Source organism: Sesamum indicum, linkage group LG11 (genome assembly GCF_000512975.1).
Source record: "Sesamum indicum cultivar Zhongzhi No. 13 linkage group LG11, S_indicum_v1.0, whole genome shotgun sequence".
In the NCBI taxonomy this organism is placed as follows: domain Eukaryota; kingdom Viridiplantae; phylum Streptophyta; class Magnoliopsida; order Lamiales; family Pedaliaceae; genus Sesamum; species Sesamum indicum.
This window is the reverse complement of record NC_026155.1, coordinates 15,314,055-15,340,357: the sequence shown is the minus strand read 5'-3', so window position 1 is coordinate 15,340,357 and position 26,303 is coordinate 15,314,055. Positions and strand designations below refer to the sequence as shown.

General features: G+C 38.4%; 7 protein-coding genes and 1 non-coding gene across 17 annotated transcripts in view; 5 read left to right on the top strand and 3 right to left on the bottom strand.

Moving 5' to 3' along the window:
• Positions 1–3,479, top strand: part of LOC105174681 (thioredoxin H9) — a 3,657-nt gene extending 178 nt beyond the window's left edge. The window contains exons 1-6 of one of the 7 annotated variants that reach the window (XM_020697612.1): positions 1–16; positions 350–435; positions 656–778; positions 2,242–2,395; positions 2,849–2,971; positions 3,120–3,479. In XM_020697612.1, the coding sequence (XP_020553271.1) occupies positions 672–778; positions 2,242–2,395; positions 2,849–2,971; positions 3,120–3,272 (537 nt within the window). In that variant the 5' untranslated portion in view covers positions 1–16; positions 350–435; positions 656–671 and the 3' untranslated portion in view covers positions 3,273–3,479. Of the gene's footprint in view, positions 436–655; positions 779–2,241; positions 2,396–2,848; positions 2,972–3,119 lie in introns of all 7 variants that reach the window. The other 6 variants (XM_020697611.1, XM_020697613.1, XM_011096859.2 and 3 more) reach the window with 6 other exon arrangements.
• Positions 4,325–7,847, bottom strand: LOC105174680 (receptor-like protein kinase FERONIA). Its single transcript, XM_011096856.2, has 2 exons — positions 7,672–7,847; positions 4,325–7,340 (listed from the first exon to the last, which is right to left on the bottom strand). Exon 2 carries the CDS (start codon positions 7,291–7,293, stop codon positions 4,642–4,644), a length of 2,652 nt encoding a protein of 883 aa, XP_011095158.1. The 5' UTR covers positions 7,294–7,340; positions 7,672–7,847; the 3' UTR covers positions 4,325–4,641.
• On the top strand, positions 9,346–11,624 carry LOC105174679 (eukaryotic translation initiation factor 2 subunit beta). 2 transcript variants are annotated; one of them, XR_848850.2, is made up of 10 exons: positions 9,346–9,479; positions 9,580–9,697; positions 9,867–9,925; positions 10,005–10,059; positions 10,158–10,237; positions 10,326–10,471; positions 10,575–10,717; positions 10,900–10,985; positions 11,300–11,432; positions 11,519–11,624. XR_848850.2 is itself a non-coding variant. In XM_011096854.2 (9 exons), exons 1-9 carry the CDS (start codon positions 9,438–9,440, stop codon positions 11,375–11,377), a joined length of 807 nt encoding a protein of 268 aa, XP_011095156.1. In that variant the 5' UTR covers positions 9,346–9,437; the 3' UTR covers positions 11,378–11,549. The 2 variants fall into 2 exon arrangements, 1 of the variants encoding a protein (XP_011095156.1); XM_011096854.2 differs by having other exon boundaries at positions 11,300–11,549.
• On the top strand, positions 13,006–16,149 carry LOC105174678 (mannan endo-1,4-beta-mannosidase 6). 2 transcript variants are annotated; one of them, XM_011096853.2, is made up of 6 exons: positions 13,006–13,319; positions 14,212–14,491; positions 14,688–14,882; positions 14,982–15,104; positions 15,239–15,450; positions 15,577–16,149. In XM_011096853.2, the coding sequence occupies exons 1-6, from the start codon at positions 13,210–13,212 to the stop codon at positions 16,007–16,009; spliced, it is 1,353 nt and encodes a 450-aa protein (XP_011095155.1). In that variant the 5' UTR covers positions 13,006–13,209; the 3' UTR covers positions 16,010–16,149. The 2 variants fall into 2 exon arrangements, with proteins under 2 accessions (XP_011095155.1, XP_011095154.1); XM_011096852.2 differs by lacking the exon at positions 13,006–13,319 and adding an exon at positions 13,861–14,101.
• Positions 16,328–19,258, bottom strand: LOC105174677 (serine/threonine-protein kinase STN8, chloroplastic). Of its 2 annotated transcripts, XR_848849.2 has the most exons (6): positions 18,337–19,258; positions 17,987–18,160; positions 17,420–17,824; positions 16,733–17,096; positions 16,586–16,656; positions 16,328–16,513 (listed from the first exon to the last, which is right to left on the bottom strand). XR_848849.2 is itself a non-coding variant. In XM_011096851.2 (5 exons), the coding sequence occupies exons 1-4, from the start codon at positions 18,916–18,918 to the stop codon at positions 16,746–16,748; spliced, it is 1,512 nt and encodes a 503-aa protein (XP_011095153.1). In that variant the 5' UTR covers positions 18,919–19,258; the 3' UTR covers positions 16,328–16,656; positions 16,733–16,745. The 2 variants fall into 2 exon arrangements, 1 of the variants encoding a protein (XP_011095153.1); XM_011096851.2 differs by having other exon boundaries at positions 16,328–16,656.
• On the top strand, positions 19,523–23,315 carry LOC105174676. The gene is made up of 7 exons (XM_011096849.2): positions 19,523–20,250; positions 20,664–20,744; positions 21,260–21,334; positions 22,104–22,148; positions 22,229–22,318; positions 22,540–22,641; positions 22,973–23,315. Exons 1-7 carry the CDS (start codon positions 19,666–19,668, stop codon positions 23,156–23,158), a joined length of 1,164 nt encoding a protein of 387 aa, XP_011095151.1. The 5' UTR covers positions 19,523–19,665; the 3' UTR covers positions 23,159–23,315.
• On the bottom strand, positions 23,440–23,513 carry TRNAI-AAU. Its single transcript has one exon. It is a non-coding gene; the product is annotated as a tRNA-Ile (tRNA).
• LOC105174675 (high mobility group B protein 6) lies at positions 23,569–24,893 on the top strand. The gene is made up of 2 exons (XM_011096848.2): positions 23,569–24,296; positions 24,531–24,893. The coding sequence occupies exons 1-2, from the start codon at positions 23,865–23,867 to the stop codon at positions 24,600–24,602; spliced, it is 504 nt and encodes a 167-aa protein (XP_011095150.1). The 5' UTR covers positions 23,569–23,864; the 3' UTR covers positions 24,603–24,893.

Sequence of the window (26,303 nt, the reverse complement as noted above, 5' to 3'; positions counted from 1 at the left end):
CCATACCAAATCAACCGTAATTCTATATTCCCCTAATCTCAATTTTTCTACTTAATTTTCCACTTTCTCCCCTAATCCCCATTATCGCCTTCTGCGGTTAGGGCTTATTCTTCATACGCCAATCCCTTTCTCTCTCTAGGTATCTACTATTTGTCTCTCATCTTATAACTTCTTCGCTCCCGAAAACATACTCCCTCCTTTTCAGGGATCTCAAACCCATCTTTGCCCTTAATCATGTTCACTTGTGCTGATTTTTCTTTCTTATGTTGCACGTAATTACTGGATTCTACTTAAATTGTTTCTTACCCACACTGTTTTCCTTTTCCCTCTCTGCCTGCTCAATCTACAGATTAAAGGTTGTATAATCACCTTGTGTTGCTGTTTCTTTCCATTCAGCTTCTCTAGGCTGTAAAAATGGGGCATTGCTTAGCTAAGGTTTGTTTTGTTCCCAAATAAGCGGATTCCCCTTTTTCTTTTAACTCTTATATTTGGATACTCTTTCCATTTATCTTTCATTATATTCATATTGGTTGCTTATTATAACTTCATTAGCTTTAGACTCTTGCTCTTGTTGCCCTTTTGTTATCTTTAAAATCCATTCTCTTTTGGAAGTCTCACCTGCAATTAATAATCTTATTTCTTTGAAATGATGCAGCATAACAAGGGCGGCGATGATTCTGATCATAATGTTGAGTTTGCTGGTGGAAATGTGCACCTTATCACGACAATTGAAAGTTGGGAGCAAAAGATTGCAGAAGCAAACAGAGATGGAAAGATTGTGAGTATTCATTTCATAGTTAGCCTCTCTTTTTTTTCTGTGTGGTGATTGAAATCTTTCTAGGTTGCCTGATTAAGCTGTATGGTCTACTGCAGCGATATCAACCACAAGCCATTACATGTGTTAGTAAGGATCACTACAAAATACACACAAAATCACTATGTCGACCTGTTCCGTCCTCTGCTATTAGAATTGCATCTAGTATACTCGGTTATACACTGGTTTCTGCACATACTTTACATTCCTTGTTGAATACAACTTGAAATTCAAGACTCACTCCCTTCTGATCACTAAAAAGTGTTGGTTCTTTCCACTGCATGGGCTGAAGATCCTAGTATCTGCAACTTCGACTGCTAGTCTGAGTTGTCAGGAGGTGAAGCTGGTTTAGAAGTTATCTATGGTGCATCAAAATACATGGACATGCTTATAGAGAAAACATGTTCCTTTCATGTTGTGATGATTAAATACATTCCCTGCAATATCTGGCTCAAAAGAATCAATTTCTTTCTATAAGGAATGCACAGGTCCCTTTAAACCTTACATCCTCTCACAGGACCTAGTAAGGCATACACTTCCGGAGATGATATAGCGAATACCTGAACAGAGGAAGTTTAAGTAATTCAAGACTTAGAAGAGTTGATGATTTGAGCTGCATTGATAATGGATAACAATATTCTCTTGGACCCATGCTTATTAGTAGCTATTTCCATTGGCTGATGTGCGTCGAGATCTGCCATAGTGGATTTGAGAACATCTAGTGATGACTATTTTCGACGTTACATGTCCCACTGGAATATTTAATAATATTGGATCACATCACCTATATCATAACTCATATATTGTCGACTGTATTAGGACATCATCAAAAATAATACCTGACAATATAACATTGTTTTGGATGTTATATTGGATAATGGAATTAAAGTTTTTTGTCCGAGACCTTTTCTAGTATGACCTATTTGATATAATGTATGTTTTTTTTTTTATTTATGTATGACAACAATATTTTGTTTAACTTTTACTATGTACTACATAGTAATTTATGTTATTTGTACTTTTCCATATTTCGCTAATATCTTAGAAATTTTTTAGTATGCTATAAAATATTTGTTGGTTACCACTTGATAATGCCTTGGTATGCCACGACCTATGTGAAACAATATCTATCAATATTTTGAGTTTAGATTCATGCTACGGATTACAGACTGGATGGAATAGGCTTGGGTGCCCTCTCCTTTTTTTCATCTTTGGCATCTCACTTCTGTTATGAATTATGATACCTAACCACTTGAGGGACTACCGGAATAGAATAAGAATTGACTGGTAGGAAGACTTCCAGTGCTTGGAATGATTACTTGAGCCGGTAAAGCAGTTACAATATCACTTCTATTTGTCCACAAGTCAATCCTATCAGCAGATCAGCCTAATACTTAAGGACCAAGTTTCCTTTCTTCCTTCCTCAGGTCACATGTACTAGCAGTGGGGCAGAATTCGTATCTGTCTGTCTGCAGTCTGTTTGTAGGTATGCCCAGTGGTCCAGCCAATGTAGGCTACTCTTTTTCTGTTATTCCATCCAGTCGGTCAGTTGATAGTTTGATCAAGGGCATGAAGACTAAGGTACCTTCCTAAACTGACATTTCAATATCGAAAGTGTTTTCACAGCCTTTTTAGCTTCATGGATGTCCTGTCTAATGGGAGAAGTGGTCCAAAGCGAGTTGGTATGGTCTAGGGCTTCCGATTCAAAGGCTTTGAGGAGGCCTCCAAACTCTTTCATAATCGTATTATAAAAGAAAGCTCCATATCTCAAATGGGAATCTTCTTTCCAAAAGCGTTCTCTAGATATCTATATCTTTCACTTTTTTCAACTCAGCTCATACCAGGAAGATAATACTTGGATGGAGAAAATGGAGCAAGCTTGTTTCTATTCTTTTTGGTTGGTCCAATTCTGTGCACCCAAAAATTGTACTGGAAACCTGATGTTCATTACTTCTAATTGCTCAAATTGAAGCTCTTATGTGCTTGGAGCTTGTCTTGTTCACGTTCTGCTTGCTAACATGGATTGATATGCAGGTGATTGCGAATTTTAGTGCTACATGGTGTGGGCCTTGTAAAATGATTGCACCTTACTATGTTGAGCTATCTGAGAAACACCCTTCAATAATGTTTCTAACAGTCGATGTGGACGAACTTACTGTAAGTTGTGCTGCTTACTTGTGACCCAAATGACAAAACTAGATGTGTTGAACTACAATTATATCTTCGCTTTTGAGTTCCAAAATTTTGTTTTTAAACTAAGCTCCATTATCTGAGGCAGATGTATGAATATTGTTCTTTGCTTCAGGATTTCAGTACATCATGGGATATTAAAGCAACTCCAACCTTCTTCTTCCTTAAAGATGGGCAACAATTTGACAAACTTGTTGGTGCCAACAAGCCAGAACTGCAGAAGAAGATGATTGCCATACTGGATTCAGAGTCTCCATGTCAAGAATAGTTATTATGTTGTTGAGGCTGTGATTAGTAGATCTTCCCTCTATTTATAGATGTACAATTGTAAATTCAAGTGGTTTTACTGTGTGGATTCTAAAACCGTGTGTGAAGCTCCTAAATTACGGAAATGATGTATGTTTTGAGAAATTGATGATCTTTGACTTTCTTGTGAAGTTCATATTTGTCTGCATAATAACTCTCTTTTCTCGTACTTTTCTGAAATAATATGATTTGCTTGCTGTTTTTCTGATGACAGAAAATGGTATTATTTCTGACTAATGGGATGCTGTGATTGTGTATTTGATAGCTTTAATCCATCTGTTGAAGTTTGTCGGTAGCTGGCACGAGTGTCGTGGGCAGCTGATGTCCTCCCAGGCCCTAAACTCCGTAGACACCAAAATCTTGAACAAAAATTGCAGAATGTGTGCCCTGAAAAAGAAACAGAGAAACCACTCCCATATCAATTTGTGTATAACTAGATATACAACTGATTGTGTGGAAGGTTTTGAAAAATTATAAACCGGAGCAGCAGCGGCCCTTTTCAATATTTGGCTGGTTATTCATCTATAGGCATCATAAAAGGTACTGGTTGTTACGCACCACATTGAGATCCTAGACTTAGGTGGTCACAAATTATTGACAAGCCAGTTATCATGACGGAACGCAGTAGCTGCAGAAGAATCAGCATGGAGTATTCTTTCCACGAATCAATCCCGCCGGCTGCCGAGTCTGAACATCAAGGCATGCGCGTATACAACCACTCTTCCATTAAATTATATTATCAAGAAAAGAAAAAGTCCAAGAAATCAGCATCCCTTGCCCAACTAGTATGATTGATTCATGATCTGAATGTGGAATACAAGCAAGATACATGTGTCAATTCGGGATTGCAGCAAAATCCAATCGTTTTTCACATTATAATTACTCAATCTTTACCTAATCTCCCGATAAAAGCGCGACCACATACAACTTTACCTAAAAGAAGGAAAATTAAAAAAATGCAGTATTCTACAGATAAGCAGGGATTAAAAACTTCTTAGAAGTTGTAGATTCATCTTCACCACCCAAAGCCAAATCCAATGTATGTAATATTTTCTACTCTCTCGGAACAAATGCCAAATACGAATTCATATATCCCTATTAGGCAGAAAAAGAAAGAACAAATTATTGTCACACAACTCTTAGTATAGATACAACTTGTAGGAAGTTTTGCTCAAAACACAGCCAAAGAAATAGAATTAAGTAATAAGAATAAGGTAACAAAGGAACACTAAGAATAGAAAAACTCTCTTTTCCCTGGTCAATAGGACTAACAGCACAGTGGCTCGTCATCTGTAGAACCCAAGGCTGTGACACCGATGCTCCGCTGATTATTACCTCCCTTTCGGATTCATTATCTGAGAAAAGACGGCACTTGGAGTCAACCCATCTGAATCTTCACTGGCAAGACTGCGACCACCAAGACTCATGGACAATCCGCTGCTTTTTGAATCTGTCATATTTCCGTCAAAACCAGAGGATGAATCAGGATCTTTCTTCCCCTCACCTGTAATATCATATGATTCTATGTCCATTCCTCCCAGTCCCTCGCCACTTTCTTCCGCACTCTCCTGAAGTTGCAGAGCAAATTCAAGGTTCCACAGGACATCGCCCATGGAAGGCCTGTCAGTCCCAACATCTGATACACATTTCACTGCTGTCTCAGCAAACTTTTTAAAGCATTCCGGTGCAATCTTCCCCTTGAGATACGGATCAATTATCTGATCAAGAATGCCCTTCTTGTGACAGTGCTGAGCCCACTCAGCCAAGCTAACTTGCTCCTTAGGAAGCGTAGGGTTTAAAGCTGGCCGGGCACACAAGATCTCGAAAAGTACAACTCCGTATGAGTAGACATCAGATTTTTCGGTAAGTTGTTGCCGTCTGAAGTACTCAGGATCCAGATAACCGAAACTACCCTTCACCACTGTGCTGACATGGGTGTGATCCAGCGAAGGACCAGTTTTTGACAGACCAAAGTCGGAAACCTTTGCCACCCACTTCTCATCCAAAAGGATGTTAGTTGTCTTGACATCACGGTGGATTATGGTATGTTTGGCCCCAGTGTGTAGATAATGCAAACCACGAGCTGCACCAATGCAAATCTCAAGCCTCTGCTTCCATGGCAGTGGAGGCTTTTGGGTCTTGTATAGATGCTCACGAAGAGTTCCATAAGCCATGTAATCATATACAAGGATCATTTCACAGTTCTCTTCACAATATCCTATGAGGGAAACTAGGTGACGGTGGCGAAGTTTTGAGAGCATTTCAATCTCAGTTTGGAATTCATGCACCCCTTGTTCAGAGAGTGGGTTCCCACGCTTGATTGCAACTTTCGTGCCGCTGTCAATCTCTCCACGGTAAACTTTGCCAAAGCCTCCAACCCCAAGGAGAAGAGCCTCGTCAAAGTTATTAGTCGCAGCTTTGATCTCAGCAATTGAAAAGTGGCGGCAAAGGTTTGACGGGAGAGAGGATGCATAACTTCCCGTGGTGTTTGTCTTGGCAGAACCTGAAGAATGTGAATTTCCATACAAAGACAAGGGAAGCCACCCATCGCTAGTGGTAGAATCCTTTTTCTGCTTTTGGCGTCGGGAAACAATACAAACCAACAAACCAACAAGAAGAACTGCTGCAATTCCACCTCCAACCCCTCCTCCAATAGCAGCTTTATGATTTTTACCAGATGCAGAAGAAGACTGGCTAGAGGAGTCGGCTGGTGGCTCTGGAAGTGGATCCGGATTTGGGCCAGCAAGATTCCCAGTGGTATCATTTATTTTGAATATTTCCACTCCATTCAAGATAGCATCATAGTACTGGGGCTTCAATGCAATGTAAGGATGCAAATCAAGCCAAAGCAGCTGCTGGGGAGGCCCATTGGGAACGACGACAACATAATCCCTGTGAACGGGAACCCCATTAGTTCCTGCCCACGCAATCACATCTGCAGCCTGCTCAGCAGTCTGATTATTCAGGAAGATAGTAAAAACCCTTTGGTTTACTTTATAAATAATGTCGGTTATCTCGCAGAAGTGGAGCCTAACCAGGTAAGAGAAGCCGGAATCTATATTAAAGACCCAGGTTAGATTAAAATTCTGGTTAACAGATGCATTTGGACCCATTGATCTCAGAGTACTGTATACGTCGAGTGGGGCAACGTAGCTTGGTGATCCTGGAGGAAAACCAACCGTCACATTTGGATCAGGAACCTCTGTAACTCCATTTGCTGCACTAAATATATAATTTGAATCATCACGCCATGATCTAAAAAGACCGGTATCGCCAGATGGCGAAATGTCATTTCCACCCACATTCAGCCGATAAACGTTCTCAAGTGCTGTGCGATTGTCGATATTGAACCCAGTGGACTGACCAACGACAATCTCAGTCCCATCTGTGCTGTAAATATCAGGATGTGAGACAACCTCTATCCCGTTGACAAATGCATATGAATTAGATGCATTCTGGGAGGGGATGAATGTGACATTTAATACTTCGGATGGGACATTAACAGAGAACTCCTTCATTATATAATCATAGTTGAGAGCCTCAGTCGTTAAAGCAGCACTAAAGTTTCTCAAAAGTGTATATGCCCCAGAAGTCACTGAGAAGATAGCATTGGAAGCATTTAGGCCGTTATAGGATGCGGGGTAGAAATACAGACGGACAAACTTGCGGCCAGACGCGACAGGAAAACTATAGGTGAATTCAGACTGGAAAATTCGAGCAGTCATGTAAGGAACTTCAGGGACTGATGGCTTTTGGATAGCTGCTGTGGCGGTTGAGGACTTGGTGGTTGACAGGGCAAACTTTGACCCAATATCTGAAGTCCATTTTCGACCATCAGAATCGGTGGAGTCAGGGGGACCTCCACAGTTCAAGAAAATCTTATCGGTTGGTACATAATCAGCTGCAGAAATCACATCAAGCACAAAAAGGAAGGACAGACAGCCGAGAGCGGAGAAGAGCCAAAGCTTATTGCTGTTCCTCATGGATGACAGATAACAAAAAGAAAAGCCCAGAAAAAGCCAGCAAAAATCTGGAAAAATGAAATTAAACAAGATCAACTGGCTGAGCTCTAGAAAAATCATAAGAAGAGATGTATAAGTGAGACAGAAATCTGAAAAAGCATGATGTTGAAGATTAAGAAAAATAGTGATAACAAGAAGAAGAGGAATGCACCATCTAAAGCTAATCACTGCAAAAATATCCAAGTGTAATAAGAAGATAAAGAGCAGGTATTGAAAGATCTGAACAAGTTAGGAATGAAAGAAAAGGGCAGAAAAGGAGCAGAAAAATTCAGATCCACATAAAACCCAGGTGGAATAGCAGAAAAATGAAGAAGAAAGGAAGGAGGGAAGAAGAATTACCAGAAATATCAGCACATAAACGCCAAGAATGCAGAGTTGAAGTGATTCATCAGGTGGAACAAAGTTGGAATTAGCAGAGAAAATGTAAGAAGAGAGAGAGAGAGAGAGAGAGAGAGAATGAGAATATTAGTTTAGAGAAGCAAAAAACAGAGAAGGAAGTGGTCAAGCTAAGCTGGTTTCGTACTCCACTGCACACAACAAATACTAATACAAATAATATCAAACCATAATTACACTCCTTTCCTTTCTTCTGTCTTTTGCTATAATTAATATTTTTTAAATTTATTTTTATCTAATAAATAAATAATTTTATTAATATTAAAAAAAATTAAGAATATTAAATGTAATTTTTCAAATTGCAACAACAAACTGAAGAGGAGAAAAATATAATTATCTCTAATAATAATAATAGAATGGGAAAAAGCAAAACGCGTTGGGGTGAGAGTGAATTAATTAATTAGGAAAATGAAAATGAAGAAACAAAAGTGAATGGGTCCAGAGGTGATTGAGTCTTAATTAATGTGTAAATTGTGAACATAATAGAAATTATAAAAATAAATAAGAGAGGGTTGAGAGTATGATTAGGTGAAGGCGGTGTGTGATGTGTTTGTTTGAATTTAGGTAAGAGTGAGTTGTGCAAAGGCTGGATGAGGATGGAACACAGCCGTCCATCCACGTTCCCCAGGGTCCCACTCCCACTCCCCCTCCCCAAATACTGTGTATGCCTGCCTACTACTTTCCCTAAATTCACCACTACAAGAACCGAATCTTATGATCACCACTTTGTGTCTCCCAAAATATAGTTTATTATCTTATCCTCCATACAGAAAGTGACCTTATAATCGCATTGAATTGGCCATGCCTAGGTACATGGCAACGTGAATCACGCATAGGCAACGTCCAGCCCAAATGGAAATTAAACGACGAAACCTCAACTAGCAGCTCAACATGCCCCGCAAACCATCCAACCCCGAGCCCATTGACCACTTAGCAAGAACTATATGATCAAATCCACAAAGTCAGTCGAACAATCATAAAAAAAATACATCATTTAAAAATCACATGCATATTAAGTAAGCAAATCCTATATCCTCATAACTATGAGTATGATGAGCACTTAAATTTGAACTCACACCAAGTAAAGCAGTGGTATTTAGAGCTTAAAATTAACTCCATATATATCTATTATAGTTCCTTTATATTGGACGACTGCTTAATTGATTATAGTTGAAAAATGAGTTACAGTTAGTGAGCTAGCCCAGACTATAACTCAACTTGCTATTCTCTATTCCATTCTAATTTTTAGTGTTAATCCAATTTAAATAATTAAAAACTTAATTAATTGATAATTGATATTTTTATATTTTATACTTTGAATGAGGTGGAGAATGTCATTAAAATACTTAACTTAAATAATATTCATGATAATTATTCTTATATTTACCCAATAGATGCTTATAAATCCGATTGGATATTAATAAAAAGTAATTAGAATAATTAACTAATTTTTTTTTCTTTATACCAACAAATAAACTTTTGGTGAACAAGAAATAAATAAAAAAGAATAAATCTGATGATAGTTTAATTTGTTAAAAATAATATATATATATATATATATTATTTAATATAATAGATAGGGCCATAGGGGAGGGGTGTGAGTGTGATAGTTATGAAAATCCGGACACCACCAGAGATCCTATCTTTCGGATCCCATCATCTCCTTTCTTTTTATTCATCATCGTAATCAATAACAAACTCATGCTCCCATGGCCCATCAACAATCTTCCAAAGATATTGATATCCCTGAAGTGAGTGCCTCCATTTCCATCTCCATCAACACATAATCCTTTTCTTACCAATATTGTATTATTGTGTATTCACATTTATTATATCATTAATGTCCCCCAGATCGCTCCTTTTGATCCTTCAAAGAAGAAGAAGAAAAAGAAGGTTGTCGTGCAGGACCCTCCTCCTCCTCCTCCTGCTGATGATTCTGCCCATATCATAATAACCCAAACCATCTCAAGTATGTACCTATGTATGCATGCATGTATTATTAATCAACAACCACCAACCCCATCCATGTCTACAATTCATTATACCTCAAAATACCACCTTTCCTCTGCTTTTTTTCGACTTTGATTTTCAATCCTGCAATGTTGTATGGTATGAATAGCAGCATCCCCTTTTTGCAGTTTCTGATCAGGGCGTCGAGAATGCTTTTGTTGGTCTGAAAAAGAAGAAGAAGAAACCTGTAATCCACCTCATTCTAACGCTTCTAAGATTTCATCAATCTTTTTAATCTCACTAATTCCTTTTCCATTTCCTTGAAGCTCGAATCTGATACACCCAACGATCAGAATGCTGACAAACTAGATGGTCTAGATGGTAATTACTCTAAAAACCAAATCATATCTTCACAACCTTACAAACCAAATTTATATGGCCTCTTGGATTATTCTTCAAGTATATATATTTCTGGCTAGGTTATCAAGAAGATGGAGAAAGCAACTTGCATCCAAAGTATCCATGGGAAGGAAGTGATCGAGATTATGAGTATGAGGAGGTTTGCGTTATGTTTTTTATAATCTGAGTCCTTCATTTGGTGCAACTCCTACTTAAATTCTGAGTGTTGTTACTCGGTTTGGCTGCAGCTCCTGGGCAGAGTATTCAATATTCTCCGTGAAAACAACCCCGAGCTTGCTGGAGATAGACGTCGGACTGTGATGAGGCCTCCACAAGTTCTTCGAGAAGGCACCAAGAAGACTGTCTTTGTGAATTTCATGGACTTATGCAAGACGTCGGTTTCACTGATTTGCTTCCACGTTTTGGCTTTACTCAATTAATTTTTATGTGTATTTGTTGTGACTGCTGCCATTCAATATCTTGTGATGCACTTTCAGCATGCACAGGCAGCCCGAGCATGTAATGACGTTCCTACTTGCTGAAATGGGCACAAGCGGGTCTCTTGATGGACAACAGAGATTGGTTGTTAAGGGGCGATTTGCACCTAAAAATTTTGAGGGCATTCTGCGTAGATATGTCAGTAAGTTTTTTTTTTTTTTGTTCTTGGCTTATCATGGAAGTTGAAGTGCGTTTCCTTTCTTTCTTTAGAGATCTCACTCTGTTTTTTGTCTCAGGGCAGTGGGGGGTGTTTTGTCATGCATTGTTATTCCACAGTTACCTTTAAAACTATATTTGAGTAACACCGGGCCCCTGTGATTGCAGATGAATATGTGATATGTAATGGCTGCAAAAGTCCTGATACACTTCTTACAAAGGAGAATCGGCTTTTCTTTCTTCGATGCGAGCAGGTAGTGATGCGAGCTTGCCTCTTTCTCGTGTCCGACTAGACTAAAGAGATTTTCAGCAGTGATGCGAGCTTGCCTCTTTGTCATGCCCGACTAGACTAAAGAGATTTTTTCAGTTTTAAAAACCACATCTTGAGTTGATATTGAATGCATGCTTCACATTTACACAATGTTGTTCTGTCTCTGCAACACTGTCCATAAGTTATTCTTATATATTCCATGTGGTGCGCTTCTGTTTTATTGATTTGGTAATGCTATCTGCAAGAGATTTTCGTTCATGAGAAACAATACTCAAGTGATTTCGGTTTGTGTTGCAGTGTGGTTCTGGGCGGTCTGTGGCTCCGATTAAAGCTGGATTTGTTGCCCGTATTGGACGTAGGAAGCCAGGAACTTAATGAAGATGTTTGTGTTTTCCCCTTGTTATCATCACTTCTCTCAACTCATCCCCTTGTATGATTTCATTCTGCGTTTTCCACAATTCTTGAATTGGTTCCTCTCTCAAATCTCTCACTTGCTTTCTGTTTTGGAATTCTCAGATTCTAAATTGGACACCAGGTTTTTTTTTTTCTCACTTGTCCCAAATAATCCATTCCTCTTTCGCTTAGGCTGCCGCCATGTTAATCATGTTGGAAAAAATTTCAGTTTTGGTGCAATGAAACAACGTTTTTAACTATAACAATTGGATTTAAAAATCAAAATCAATGAAAGTCACTTTGGAACAAATAATATATAACAGTTAGAAAAGCAATTTATCATAGGTAAATTAAATAGTAAACTTACAACGAGAATTATATCGTATCAATTTTCAAACCAATTGTAATCTTAAATTTAACCTAACCGCAGAATTCATTGTTTGCCTTGAAAAAAATATACGTTTCGTATCAGTAGTGCAACGGGTACAACATAATTTTTCTCAAGATAAGACGATTGCAGTTCTTCCGGTTGTAATACTACACCGAAAAACACCTTGATCAAATAATCAGAAACTCATTATCGAAACAAGAAACTCAATTTAAGGGAGATAGGCCAAATATTTCTTCTCTTTTCTCAATCTAATCTATAGATTTCATGTAGTTTTTATTAAAGTTACAACAATCTTCCACAAGTTCATAGATTTGAACTCAAGTTTCTGTGACTTGCATTTAATAATGGTACCTTTCGGTTTGAACTTCTATCTAAGTTATCTAACATCAACTATCACCACGTCAAATAGACTAAGCCTTGAATTTGAGCATGTGCGTGTGATAGCATCTCAGTAACAACAAGCCACCAACATTGTGTTGATATTTAAGTTTAACAACAATGGTAATCGTAAATTTTATCGAATCGCAGAATTTATTGCTTGTTTTGAAGAAAATATACGTCCTATATAAGTGGTGCACCGGGTGCAACATAATTTCTCTCAATATAAGACAGTTGCAGTTCTTTTGATTTTAACACTATATCAAAGAACACATCGATCAAACAATACATACTTTGAAGAAAATATATGTCCTGTATCAGTAGTGCATTGAGTACAAATAATTTCTCTCAAAATAAAAAGGTTGCAAATTTTTTTATTTTAGCACTATACCAAAAATCATATCAATCAAACACTTAAAAACTCGTTATCGAAACCAAACTCAAATTATGAAAATTTGAAGGAGATAGGGCAAGAGAGAAAGAGAGCTCTCTCGAGAGAGGGTTAGAGGAAGAGTTGAGGTGTGTGTTTGTAGTGTAATATCAAAATTGAGAAATGGGTAGTTTTTTATAGGCATGCCCAATTCTCAACACTTAATGCAGCACATAAACATGCCTTTAATTTCCAAGTGTAACAGCCAACCACTAACGGCTAAAATTGAAGCAACAATTGAAAGAATTTCTCAGTTCCAGGTTAATAAAACTTGAAATCTGAACCCGAATTTTAGTTTTAAAAATCAGATTTTAATTTCAATTGTTAAAAAAAATTGAAATATTTTTCCTGCAAAAGAAATATATCTTAACACTGAGACCATGTCATTTTTAGCGCCCAGAAGCAGGATTGCAAAAAAGAAATGGTAATCTGTCGGTTTGTTTTGTCTGGGCTCGTTTGAATGCTCTACGAAATGATGTTGTCAGCATTTTCATCTCTTATGAATCACCGCCAAAGAGCAACTGAAAAACAGATATGTGTGTGTCTTTGGTTTTCCGAGATTGAACATGAGCAGTGTTTGGTTTGGTGTTGCGGAAATAAGTTGAGGCTACAGGAATGGGCATTAAGATGAGGTGGGAGCAGCAGCAGGGCAGACAGAGATGCAAGGTGCTGGGAGTTCCATTATGGAAGAAACTATTACATCTGTTGTTGGCTCATGTCTTGAGGTACTAAAACTTTATTTCTCTGCATTTTCTTGTTCTTTAACAGTTAGATGCTCGTTGTTCATTTTCCAGATTATGGTATCGCATCTTCCACCTGCTCTAATTTCTCCTTCCCTCTCGCATCATAAAGATAATCATGTTTGGAAAACATAGCTTGCAATTGCATGGACTAGCAGCCCAATTTAGGTGGTATCCAAATATAACCCTCAAAACCATTTCCCTATTTAGTGAGACGCTGATCTAGAAATCTGTGGAATATAAATTCGCATGTTAAGGAGAAAGGGTTTGGAACTATTGTGTTGTTCCATAGTTGTTCCTGGGATCTAGACGTGTTCACTAATGTTGTCGGGTAATACCTCACATTTGGAGCGGAAGGAGGGAGTTTGGTAAAAGTAATAGGAAAAGAGTTAGCAGTCCCACCAATTTCATTTGTGTAGTATCCATAATTGAAAGAGAAGAAAGTGCATCTTTGCTTTGAAGGCAGCTCCACCATTTCCCCCTCAATATACTCTTAAGCATCACCAAGTTTGTCTCCTGGGTTTTACTTAGACATGGCCACCTCTTTCAAATATATATATTTGTAGCTGAAGTTCAATGGACTACCATCAAATTTTAAACATGGGAGAGATTGATTCTAGATATGGGCTTAAAGCCATTTATGTGGCATTCATTCACATTCTGCTCCTTGGCCATGTATCATCTTTACTTGTGGATACAAGATATGAAAATTCTGAGTTGGAGGAGAGTGCAGGGTATTATGTATCATCTTCTCGCATGGGCAATAGGTAGCATTTAAAAACTTTTCGCTTCATATTTAACTAATCATCGTCTGTACACTGATTACCAAATTAGAACATTATTATAAATTATGAATGATGTGCTGGTAATCTGTCAGGTTTGCTGATCTGGATCAGATGGAAGAAGATGCATGGACAATGGTGCAGAAAAGCGGGAACCAATTCATAGTGAATGGACAACCATTTTACGTTAATGGATTCAACACTTATTGGTTGATGGTTTTTGCGGTGGATCAGTCAACCAGAGGAAAGGTGAGTGAGGTGTTTCAACAGGCATCAGCAGTAGGGTTATCAGTTTGCAGGACCTGGGCGTTCAATGATGGTCAGTGGCGAGCTCTTCAGACATCCCCTTCTGTTTACGATGAAGATGTTTTCAAGGTACTAATCAGAATTGCCTTTTTGTAACGCTAGTAGTATCAATCTTGTTATGAACATTTGATTTCAGCTATGGGAGGTAAAAACCTTTAGAGTTAACAACTTTATGGTAACACTGATGACTGAACTATTCAGGTGACCATCTTCATTGTGCACAAAGTAAAAGATCATATGTAACAGTTACTTACTTGATTTTCAGGCCTTGGATTTTGTTGTAAGTGAAGCGCACAGGTATAAAATAAGGCTGATATTATCCTTAGTCAACAACTGGGAGGCCTATGGTGGGAAATCACAGTATGTAAAATGGGGTAAAGCTGCTGGCCTAAACTTGACTTCAGATGATGACTTCTTTTCTCACCCAACTCTCAAAAGCTATTACAAGGCCCATGTTCATGTGAGTTCTTTTCTGTGATCTATATTCATTTCTACTGAAAAGTTGCACAAATTTAGCCTTCTTCCCCCTTTTTCTATCAATGTTTTTTGGCTCCTGCAGACTGTGCTAAACAGAGTTAACACTATAACAAACATAACCTACAAGGACGATCCAACTATTTTTGCTTGGGAACTGATGAATGAGCCGCGGTGTGAATCAGACCCCTCCGGGGATAAATTGCAGGTTTGGTTGCTTCAGTAATTAGAGAGTCACAAGCCTCAATATTTTGTCACTGACAAAGCTAAATGCAAAGCCTAAGCACACATATATTATTTTCCATAACCGATATGTTATGCTAAGTGTCATTAAATTTGTAGGCTTGGATAGAAGAAATGGCGGTCTATGTGAAAAGCATTGATCCAAAGCATTTGGTGGAGATTGGCCTTGAAGGTTTCTACGGTCCTTCCACCCCTAATAAAGTCCAGTATAACCCTAATACTTACGCTCAACAAGTTGGGACCGATTTCATCCGCAATCATCAAGTTCTTGGGGTTGATTTTGCTTCTGTTCACATCTATCCAGACTCTTGGTAAGATCTTCAACCAACTCCAACTCTCCCCACCCACCCAAAATCACATACACAGACAACTTCCAAAGTAGATAACCATAAATAGATAAATAAAATTCTAAGCTGGCAAAGGTGATGATGATGAAGGATCTCCCAATCAATTTCGGATGCACATGTTGAATTCACAAAGTCATGGATGCAAGCTCACATTGATGATGCTGAGAACTTCCTCAGCATGCCAGTCGTGTTCTCAGAGTTTGGTGTCTCTACAAAAGATCCTGGCTATAATGCAACTTATCGAGACACCCTCATAAGTACTGTGTACAAGACCCTTTTGAACTCTACCAGGAAAGGTGGCAGCGGAGGTGGTAGCCTCTTGTGGCAGCTCTTTCCTGAAGGAACAGATTATATGGATGATGGATATGCAGTTGTTCTTTCTAAGTCCTCTTCAACGTCGAATATCATATCCCTCCAGTCCACCAGATTAAAGACCTTCAATTCCTTGTGTTCTTGGAGATGCCGATGGGGCTGCAAGAGAAAGCATGCCTTGGAGAATTTCCACTATCACGATGAGCTTTGAGGGGATTAGCTTTAGCTATGCTATTCTGTCCTAATAACTACGAACTGAATACTATATATCACTAAAATAATTGGTTGCTATTACTTATTTGTGAATTGTGGTGTTGAACAATGTTGTTAAGGAAGTAATAATTGGTTGTACTTGTGTGCGTGCTCGCCTTGAGGTAATGGATTTCATTGACTGACTTTACCAGTGTCACACCTTCTGATTTTACCAGTGGACGAGGTATTAATTTGCCAAGTTGCAAAAATGCCCTTGTAATCTTCGAAGGAAGATGAGGGACATTTTAGATGTTCATACCGGAAGCAGAGACGGACATATTTTCAGTATCCATTTCATTGATAAAATTGAATAAATAAATTTGGCTGCTATAAGGAAAGAGGATTATCTAAAGGAAAAATGTGTTCTTTCCTGCAATGTTTTTAAACGTCAAAGTGATGTGTTGTATCCCATATAAGTCATTAGATGCAGAGTCGTGGAAATAAGGCTGAGCGGACGATATACCTGCAAATATCCACAAGCTGAGGGAGCTAGTGTTTTCTTAGAGGCAAGCAAGAAAATTCACCATATAATTACCTTTGGCTCATTCCTCTTACTGGATGTAAGACAAAGCTGAACTCAAACTTTGTATTACAGATGGGTAGAGTCTGCAACATAAATAAAACAAAGTGAAGGTTTGAAAACAATAAATAGGAGATAAAGAAGTAGAGCTTTTACACTTACATGGTATGATAACTCACTGCTTGAGTAAACTGATTTTTGAGAGGACGGCAGCAGCTTGATCACCACCTAACAAAAAGTAAGGATGCCTCAAAGCAGCTGCAGCAGATAATCGTCCCCTTCTGAAAGATCCTCTCTCCAAAATAAGTTTTGTGGCCAAATCCCACCCTCTACCAGAATCAAGATCAAGAATACTGAGGTCAGGCCGCAATCGAGTTTTCGCTCTCCATCTATTCAAATCATAACCAACAGCCTTCAATTCTGAGTTAAAATTCCTCAATCCTGCTGTAGACCTTAAGCTTGGTATTGCCATTTGCAGAAGTACTATTCCAGCAGAATACATATCGAAAAGATCAGGACTATTCAGCTGCAACAAGGGCAACAGCAATCTGATTAATCTGCTTATATCCGTAAGCAAACATTCATGAAACATTCCAGCATCCTTGAGTCGGATGCATGAAACTAGCTAGTTCAAGGAATCCTGCCAGAATGAATTATATTCTCGTAGATGTAAATGAGCTGGACAAAGTTCAGGCAGTGTAGATTTCAGCAATTATGTTGACGATCATTGTCATTGAGGTTAAACACAATCATACTGAATCGCTATAGAAGGATCCCTCCAAATTTTTTTTTGTTTTGGCACATCAGGTCAAGAAAAGTTAAACGGAGTATAAAGAGATGATAGCACACCTGCCACAAGATTGGAGAAAGGAAGGCAGCAATTGGCTCTGGTGGTGGATTTGGAGTTTCCTCAGGCATTACATACAGTTCAGGGGGACAATAGTCGGGGTCAAGCAACCCACGATTGGGAACATAGTTTTTGCCTATGCGGAGGTCTGTGGCTGCCCCAAAGTCTATGAGTTTAATTTGCCCCTTTTTGGTGACTACCAAGTTGGACGGCTTTACATCTCGGTGAACTATGCCTGTGTCGTGAATTTTCTTGAGGGAAGTAATTATCTGGCGCAGTATTTGTTTGATAATTAATGCATTTCGCTGAATAGAGTCGAGGCCTTGTAAAACACGTCCAAACATGACAGACTCTAAATTCAAAGGAAAGCTCCGATCTTTCATGTAATCGCCTAGGTCCAAATCTCCCTGTATTAGGCTTCAAAAAGTCAATGAGGTAGCAAATGTAACAATACATCATTTTGATTTTCAGTTAAGGAAACATGTATATGGCCAATGAATAACAGAACTTTTCGAACATGACACAACCAACGAATCAGCAATATAATGGTCATGTCTCAACTCAAGTACCTCATATTTCCAGACAAGCCACTTCTCACCCTTTGTAAACTGAGTATTAGTTTTGTCTGCTATAAAACTTCCAAGAAATTCTGCACATGTCTCAGGAGCTGCTCTTGATAGCCTGTAATTAAACCACTCTTCAAAATCTCCACACTCCACAGCTCCTTGAACACCAATTTTCACCTGTAGAAAAGAAAAATAAACTGTCTAAATGTTCGTGCAAATGGGACGGCAATGATCTACGGACATTTGATTGCTTTTCTGGATAACCACCAATAAGAGGTAATAGAAAATCATGTCTGAATGCCATTATACTGCAGGACAATAGAATTCAGTGAGTGCTTATCGAAAATATTTACCTTCTTGAGGATAACTTTTTGTTGAAACCTTTGATCCATCTGCAGAGCTCTTCTACTTTTTTTTTTCCGAACACTTTCGTCCACATTCACATTCTTGGGAACAATGACTCCAGAATAAACAATGCCGAAAGATCCTTCACCCAATATATCACCAACCAAGAAATCAGTCCTCTTCAAACTCCTCCTTCCACTCAAAGTATCGAAGCCCACTTGCAGAGGGGCCAAAATATATGCATCAATGGCGCCAACAAGAACGCCGGGCCTAGCAGTCAAGTAAATCCAAGTAATACCAGCAAAAACCAATAACCCCCATTTTTGAACTTGTGGGAGTTCCCCGGTAACTCTCTGTAGTTGCTGGAGAGCAGGATAGTGTAAGAAGGACTGATCCAGATGAAGGGAAGTGGTGAACAGATTGTCCGAAATATCATTTAGAAAGGCATTGCAGGCGATCAGATTCTTTGTGGGGGAGGGGTTAGTTATAGACCAAATGAAGCCGTGTGATATATGTTTAGAATCTCTTTTGATGATGGGTTTGGAGTCTTGAAGAAATGCAGTTGCAGTGGGGGAAAGAAGAGAAGCCATGGAAGAGGTGAAATCGGTGAATCCTGAAATATTTTGGGGGGAAGCTTGTTTGTTAATATTGTTACATTTTGTTTTTGGAGTGGTGAGAGGAAGAGCGAGTGTGTGTCAGCAGAGCAGAGGATGGACTTTGTCCACGCGTCGATCATGGGTTTATCCTTAACGCTGGATATGTGGAGTGAAATAAAACAACAATGCATTATGCACCACATTTTCCTTTGTTGTCACCTGTTTTTTTTCCTTTCATTTTTGGCTAGCGAAGGTTAAAGGAGGGATCTTCTATCCTATCCTATGTTTCTATATGTATGATGTATCCCACTCTATCTTATAATTAACCCATCTCATTCTTGATCTTATAATTTAAAAAAATTCATCCCAATCGATTATTGGTGTGGTATAAAAATACCAGAATCGATGTAAATACAAAATTAAGTTTCATTATTAGAAAGAGGTTTTTCAATGAAGTAAAAAGATAATTTCAAAAAGTAGAAGAGCATGGCTATGAATATGAAATTAAGAGTTTTCCAACTTTTGTTCATCCCATAATCCAACTTATTATGTACAGTATTACCAAAGAGCTGAGCATATACTTCATATTTGTTGTTGATGGATTGGTCACCAACCAACAGAAGCTGAGCCTGAGCTGAGAGTTTGAGTTCAAACTTCAACCCCTGGCCCCTCCTCCTCCTCCTCCAAATTCTTCTTCTACTGCCTTCCTCTTTCTTAGTTTAGCTTCCTTTCAATTTAATCATGTCTGACTGCCTTCCCTCCATCAATTTCCCTCTCCAAAATTCCTTAATAAAACTACATCAATTTGGGGTTGCCGCTTCTTTCAAATTATCCAAATACGCCAAACTTGGCACTTCTCGCTCTAACAAGATTTCCATTTCTATGAACTGTGCTCGAGATCGGGATGCAATTCCTTTCCCCTCAGACGAATACGAGTATGAAGACCTAGGCTTTGGGCTAATTGAGAAGGAAAAAATTCGAAGAAACCTAAATGGCAAGAAAGATGAACCGGAAATGGGGGAAGCAGCTACAAGAAATGGAGTTGATGAAGAAGCCCAGGACTTTAGCAGCATTGGCGAAATTTTCAAGTTTAAGGGTGCTCAGAAAGACAATATATTTGTGAAAGACGACGACAATGCAAAACACCAAGGTTTTGATTCCAAGTTGGAGGATTTAGAGAGACACGATTACTGGGGATCAGATGAGGTGGCAAAGAGCGGGAGACAAATGATGAGGAGATCAAATATCATTGCGAAGCAAGTTATCAGCATCCGCTCTGCTCTCAGTTTAGGTTATGTTTCGCAGCTTTGGGTGGACACAAGTTCCGTGAGTCACAATCCTGGTTTCGTGCTGCTTTATTTGTATGCCTAATGCAAAATACTTTAATTAACTTGGTTTAATATGTCTATGTGCGCTGCCTAGGTAGGACGAAACTGGTGTCAGGGGAACGGGTAGAAACTACAGGCAGGATCAGACATAGAATTTTTAAATATCTCACTCTGCAAAATAAACTAGGATTTACAAATGTATTTCCTTAAGCGGTAGAATATGGTATACAAAATCTATGATCCCACCACTTTAATCTTCATCTGGCAACTGTGTGTGCGCTTCGGGGGTTGGGGGTGGGGTGGGGGGGTTGGTATCAGAGTGTCTTTTGTAAGGTATTTTTGAGGGCCATGATGGGATTTGTTATCCTGCCTCTTTATTCTACTAAATTTCGTTTTCCTTATTATGCCCAGTGGACTGTGATAGTTGTGGAAGTGAGACCAAACTTACTGTCAAGCGACTTTGAGAGGTTTCTGTTGAAGGAGATAACACAGGTAAATTTCCTTATATACAATGTGGATTATCTTGTTACTCTTGTTTGTCTGTTTTTGCTGAACCCATGCGATGAACATAAACATGCGATGGCAACTACTGTTTTAATCATAGAATTTTGACATCTGTTCCAATTCATCATCATTTAATTTCTGTTCCATTAGAGTTTGAAAGGGTATCGTATTAAACAGGATATATTTTCTGTCAAGTGGAAAATGGAGGGCATGGGAGGTATTGCTTGCAGTTGTATTATTCGTTACTCTTTCATGAGAATTGAACTGATAATTTATGAGTGTAACACAAGTTTGCATGAAAGGATGCCCCAGTGAATGTTTAGTATTTAATATGGGTGATAGATGCTACAGTGAATAGCACTTGTCCTTCACAATTTTCAGTAAATTAAATTTCTGATGATTAGTTCTGAACTGTGGACAAAATCCTGCTGGTTTCCTCTTTTCTTTCTTTGTGAGTGGTATCTAATAGTTCTTCCACTTTGTATGTTTAATGCTTGTGACAGGTTGGAGATGTTATACTTGTTGAGGATGAAGTTGTGATAGAAGATGATTTTAAATTGGTTAGAATGGAGACACTGGTATGCGCTGTTGCTTCCAGTCTGTAGGCATTAGGAGGCCCTTGGCCTTATTCTTACTGAAATAATTTACAGGACCCTCTGATAATTTATGGATGTGATGTCCTATTTAATCACCCTGCAGTATTCAACTCCATTTTTTTCTTCAAAACAATTGTTAGTTCAGCTCCTACAGTATTCACCTGCATATTATGAATCCTTTCTAATATCATGCAGCAGACACAGGAGATCATCCCAAGATAGCCTGCTGTTCGTCCTAACTGCTTTCTGGTTTTCAGTGGATTCCTTAGGAGAGGCTTTTTAAAGCCTAAAACATGGAAGTCTTTGTATGAATTACTATGGCAAACTTGTTGCCGGTTATGTAAAGCCTTCAGTATGTGTGTCCATAAGTTATCTAGCTACATTGTTTGGCAACCTTGAGCTCTATGACTAACTCATCATCCTTTAACATGGCATTCATACATTAAACTACTGGGCATGATGTTTAATATTGTCCAATGTTCTCACTTGAGTAATGCATGATGCTTTCAAGTATCTTCCGAGTGAATTGGTTTCAGTTGCTTTCCGGAAAAATAGAGGGAAATGGACTCCTTTTTGTTGTTTGGATATGCCTTATCTGTCTTGTATTTTCTGTTATTTCTCACTATCTTTGTACTAGTTTCATTGGCAGGTTATGCTTGCAGCTTCAAGCATTTTGAAGAAAACTAAATTCATTTTCCCTGATCTTTATTTTTCTTCTTCACGACCTTTTACTAATGAATTTTTTTGCTAGGTAGGATATACTGTTGTAACACCAAGTCGTCAAAGTATTGGAAAGGTGCGCTGTGTTACTGTTCAGTTTCTGCCAGAATTTACATTGTCTCGTCTTTGACATTATTCCATATTATTCACTTTTAGGTGCGTGGCTACACCTTTAATATCATCTCAGGCACCGTGGAGTCACTTGAGCTTGATTCATTCGGAATTTCCATTATTCCATCTAGTTTGGTAGGTGGATGCTCCTTTTACCCATGGTAATTTTGTGGATATGATCACTGTTGTTCAGAAGCCACTTAGGTAAACTAAGTTCCCTAGTTTCTGAGGGAAAAAAAGAAAAAATTAAGAAACTATGTTTCCTCAAAATTACTGGTAGGACCCCGAACAACGATGTTCATCACCTTGACGAGGACTTTGTTTCAGTTAATTTGCTGTTTTATTTTTTTTTTCAGGTTAGCACCTATTCTCTATTTGTGGAAGACGTGAAGGAAGTTCTATCTGACACGGTTATTGTGCGAGAAGCTGCTGTATCACGCATACAGAGGCTAACTAAGGTACTTCTCTTACTGACTGCGAATTGTGGTTATCAGTTACAAAACTGGTGTTTATGTTTGGGCATATGCATAAATAAATAAATCTTGGAATTTCACAAATAAAGCTCCTTTGTAGCTCAAGCCTGTGGTTATGGCATGGTTCGATAATGCATGTGCTTGAGTGCTAGAGGATGTGTATAATATGTAGTGGTGTGCTGAAGCTCCCATTTCTATTGTGCTGGTATATAGGTCCACAGTGGGTTTATGCATTTCCAGCAATCTCAGAGAGTAGATAGATCTCTATGCTGGCATGTTTTTCTGGCTTTTAATGCTTTCCAAATGGTAATGGTAGGGATTATGGGATGGCCAGTATTCAGGGATCTCAAAGGATGAGTTTGACGAACAATTGGACATCAATGGACAACAGAATCATGCAGATTACAGAGAGAAGCGGCGCAAAAGCTGGTCAAGAAGAAAATTACGCCCTAAGATAAGGAAAAGTGAAGATGATTGGGAGCTACCAATGGATTATTTATGATCTGAGTTTGATGCTACCAGGCCCTGTATATATCCAGCATAAAAGTCTTTGCATTCTGCCTCTTTCCATTTGAATTTCTCTGGATCGACCTAATATTACTTTCTTTAGACTGTTCAACAGTGGAAGGTAATTAAAGCTAGTTTTAGCTTTTAATGTAGCTCTACGGGCATCCATATGGAGCCGAGGTCTCGCCAAAATTATGAAAAAAAGAGATGGGTGTCGCCTATCTTGTTGCAATTAAGGCAAAAGTTGAGCGCGAGTAGGAAAAAATGTGTTAGACATGGCCCATGCAGGTCTCGAACCTGCGACCTTCGCGTTATTAGCACGACGCTCTAACCAACTGAGCTAATAGGCCTTGATGACTGTAATTAGCAGGAAAGATGAGAGTGAAGGGTCTGGAGTTTTGCTTACGGGGACTCGAGCTTTGAAAAATACTACAAAAACCTATTCCCCATCAGATCAGAGTCAGACCCACTTTTACCAAACATCATCATGATGATTAAAATTAAAAAAAATAGTAGCCGTTTGTCCGCCAGCTTCATTCAAATTCAAAACCCACTCCCACTCCCACTCCCAAATGGGCAAGATCTAGCTCATCCAACATCCAAATATTCTTGTTGTAGTTGTAGCACCCTTCACTTGCGTTTTCCCACACCAGAAAAGTAACCTCACTTCCCCCAACCAAAACTGCAATTCATAGAACAAAATGGTGACCGCTCAATCTCCACACTCCGGCCGCCGACCCCTCCAGCCCAAGAATCTATCAACCGCTCCTATAATAACTGCAAAACCAAACACAAAGCCTGCAGACCGGGCACGGCAGCTGGATAACTACTACTGTAACAAGGAGAATGTTGCTCCTACTTATAATTACTCCAGTACCCCAGTCAAAAAGGAGTATAAAATCCCCATTGAATCCTTGGATGCATCGCTGGCTGATGAGCTGACTGCCATCCGGGAAAAGCTGGAGAGGCTGAGGATTGACAAGGAGAAGACAGAGAAGATGTTGAGAGAGAGGGGGCTAATGCTGGATTTGCAGATGAAGGAGATTGTTGATAGAGGGGAGGCGCAGAAGCAGCTGGAGATCGAGGTTGATCGGTTGTATCGACTCAAGGAGATCAAGTTAGCTGCCTGCATGGTAACCATTCATATATACACATTATATATATATATATAGACTTTTTTCATTTCAACTGTTGCTAGCCGACCATTTATATATATATATATATGTTTTATGGGTTTGTGGATGGATAGCTTTGATTTGTTAATTCTTGGTTGAGAGACCGAGACACAGAATTAGCTATCGGAATTGGGAAAAAGATTAAAGAATATAATAATAGCGATGATGATGAGGTGTTGAATTGGTTGACAGAGGATATCTCCGCTTCGATCATTGAGAGTTAAGGAAGAAGAAAGGAAGATGAAGCAAGATGAAGTGGTGTAAAGGCCAAAGGGCGGCAAGAAACCGCCTCTTAATGCACGCAACAAGTGATGAAGAAGTGGAGTGGGGTGGTGTTGTCTTAACAAAACAATTTTGATGGCCGCCACTACTCTTCACAATCATATGATCACTCTGTATACATGATGATACGTTACATTACATTTGAGAATGAATGGTTTTTAATGTTTGCATATTCTAAAAACTGCAGTAAATGTAATTGTTGATTGTTGCTTTTACATATAATGCATAATCAAGAACTACTGAGAGAATGATATGAATGAAGCGAGTATATGCATATATATGTAGGTTGATATATTTTCTATGGTTTGAAGTTTACATTTAATGGTTTGTTTTTATTTAATAAATAAGTCTTTTCATTGATCAAAATATACTTAATTTGCTGATATAAATAAAGAAATCTATATTAATCCCTAATTGACTTATTACAGATCAAATAAATTTTTATGTGATCAAATTACTCTCACACCTATTAATGTGAATAAATATATCTTCATTATTATAATGTTAGTTTAGTCCAACAAAAGATATTTGACATATAATAAATCAATCAATCAATCGAGGGTAATATTAATTCTCATTCAAATTCTTTTATTAATATAAGAAAATTAGTAAATTTTGACCAGTGAATAAAATTATTTATTAAATAAAAGTAAATTTTTTAGGATGCTAAATATAAATTTTTAAATTATAAAAAAAATATTACAGTAAAACTGTAGCACTCCCTACTCGCTACATCTAATCATTTCTATTTCATCTTTTCTTTAATCAAAATTCATTCTATAAGTAATTCTATTTCAATCAGCAAAATAAATTCTAATTATCAATATAATATTATATGTCACAAAAGATAATCTATACCACCGAAAGTAATATCTACCCTCACTACATGTTCTCGTGTACATAACCTCAAGAAAAATCATACCACAACTTTTAAACACAAATCTCGACAAAAGACCAGAATATTTACAACCCAACAATCAAAAACTTTGGCTTCAGAAATCACGGCTGACCCACCTAATAAAGACGACGGCACCGCTCAAAGTCAATGTGGCTAGTCAGTGTGACCTATCTCCTGAAAAGTACGTGGCAAGGAATGAGCTGCCTACTCAATAAGTATAGCCGATCAATTTATATATATATACACAACAAAGATTCACGTACATGCAGTCATACCGACAACAGTCATTCGTCATACAGCAACATCAAATATAAGCAACAATACATACTCACAGCTGTAAATCAATCCACGACATAATATTCATTCGTTATCATCTATTAGTTAAGGGCCCCACTTACTCTAACTGGAGTACATCAGTCAATGGTTTCGCCGGCCATCATCATATCATATACAGCACAGGATACCCGTTGTGTGATATCCCCACACTCTTTTACTTCAGCTGTGTAGCAATATAGCACAGGACATCACAACAAACATGGTACCCCCACACCACCCCAGTGTGTAGCTAACAAGCACAGGATATTCCCTGCTGCCCCGGAATACCCCGATACCCTACGCGCCATGGTACCTAGCTTAATTCACATATTTTTCATATCTCAATATCAATCACATTTTCATAAACCATTGACTGTGTTTCCAACTAGGTAAGCATCATCTTTTATTTCAACTCACGATCATCATTCTTTTCTTTATAATAATCACTTCCTCAACAACAACTCCCAATT

Coding starts and splice junctions, on each gene's coding strand:
- LOC105174680 (XM_011096856.2), bottom strand. CDS start 7,293: ATGAGGAACAGCAATAAGCTTTGGCTCTTCTCCGCTCTCGGCTGTCTG.
- LOC105174679 (XM_011096854.2), top strand. CDS start 9,438: ATGGCCCATCAACAATCTTCCAAAGATATTGATATCCCTGAA. Junction 10,472..10,574: donor TTCATGGACTTATGCAAGAC/GTCGGTTTCACT, acceptor ATGCACTTTCAG/CATGCACAGGCAGCCCGAGC. Junction 10,986..11,299: donor TCTTTCTTCGATGCGAGCAG/GTAGTGATGCGA, acceptor TTTGTGTTGCAG/TGTGGTTCTGGGCGGTCTGT.
- LOC105174678 (XM_011096852.2), top strand. CDS start 13,911: ATGGACTACCATCAAATTTTAAACATGGGAGAGATTGATTCTAGATAT. Junction 14,492..14,687: donor ACGATGAAGATGTTTTCAAG/GTACTAATCAGA, acceptor CTTGATTTTCAG/GCCTTGGATTTTGTTGTAAG. Junction 14,883..14,981: donor ATTACAAGGCCCATGTTCAT/GTGAGTTCTTTT, acceptor TGGCTCCTGCAG/ACTGTGCTAAACAGAGTTAA.
- LOC105174677 (XM_011096851.2), bottom strand. CDS start 18,918: ATGGCTTCTCTTCTTTCCCCCACTGCAACTGCATTTCTTCAAGACTCC. Junction 18,161..18,336: donor AAAAAGTTATCCTCAAGAAG/GTAAATATTTTC, acceptor TCTTTTCTACAG/GTGAAAATTGGTGTTCAAGG. Junction 17,825..17,986: donor GGCTTGTCTGGAAATATGAG/GTACTTGAGTTG, acceptor AGCCTAATACAG/GGAGATTTGGACCTAGGCGA.
- LOC105174676 (XM_011096849.2), top strand. CDS start 19,666: ATGTCTGACTGCCTTCCCTCCATCAATTTCCCTCTCCAAAATTCCTTA. Junction 20,745..21,259: donor TGTTGAAGGAGATAACACAG/GTAAATTTCCTT, acceptor TGCTTGTGACAG/GTTGGAGATGTTATACTTGT. Junction 22,642..22,972: donor GCATACAGAGGCTAACTAAG/GTACTTCTCTTA, acceptor TGGTAATGGTAG/GGATTATGGGATGGCCAGTA.
- LOC105174675 (XM_011096848.2), top strand. CDS start 23,865: ATGGTGACCGCTCAATCTCCACACTCCGGCCGCCGACCCCTCCAGCCC. Junction 24,297..24,530: donor TCAAGTTAGCTGCCTGCATG/GTAACCATTCAT, acceptor ATTGGTTGACAG/AGGATATCTCCGCTTCGATC.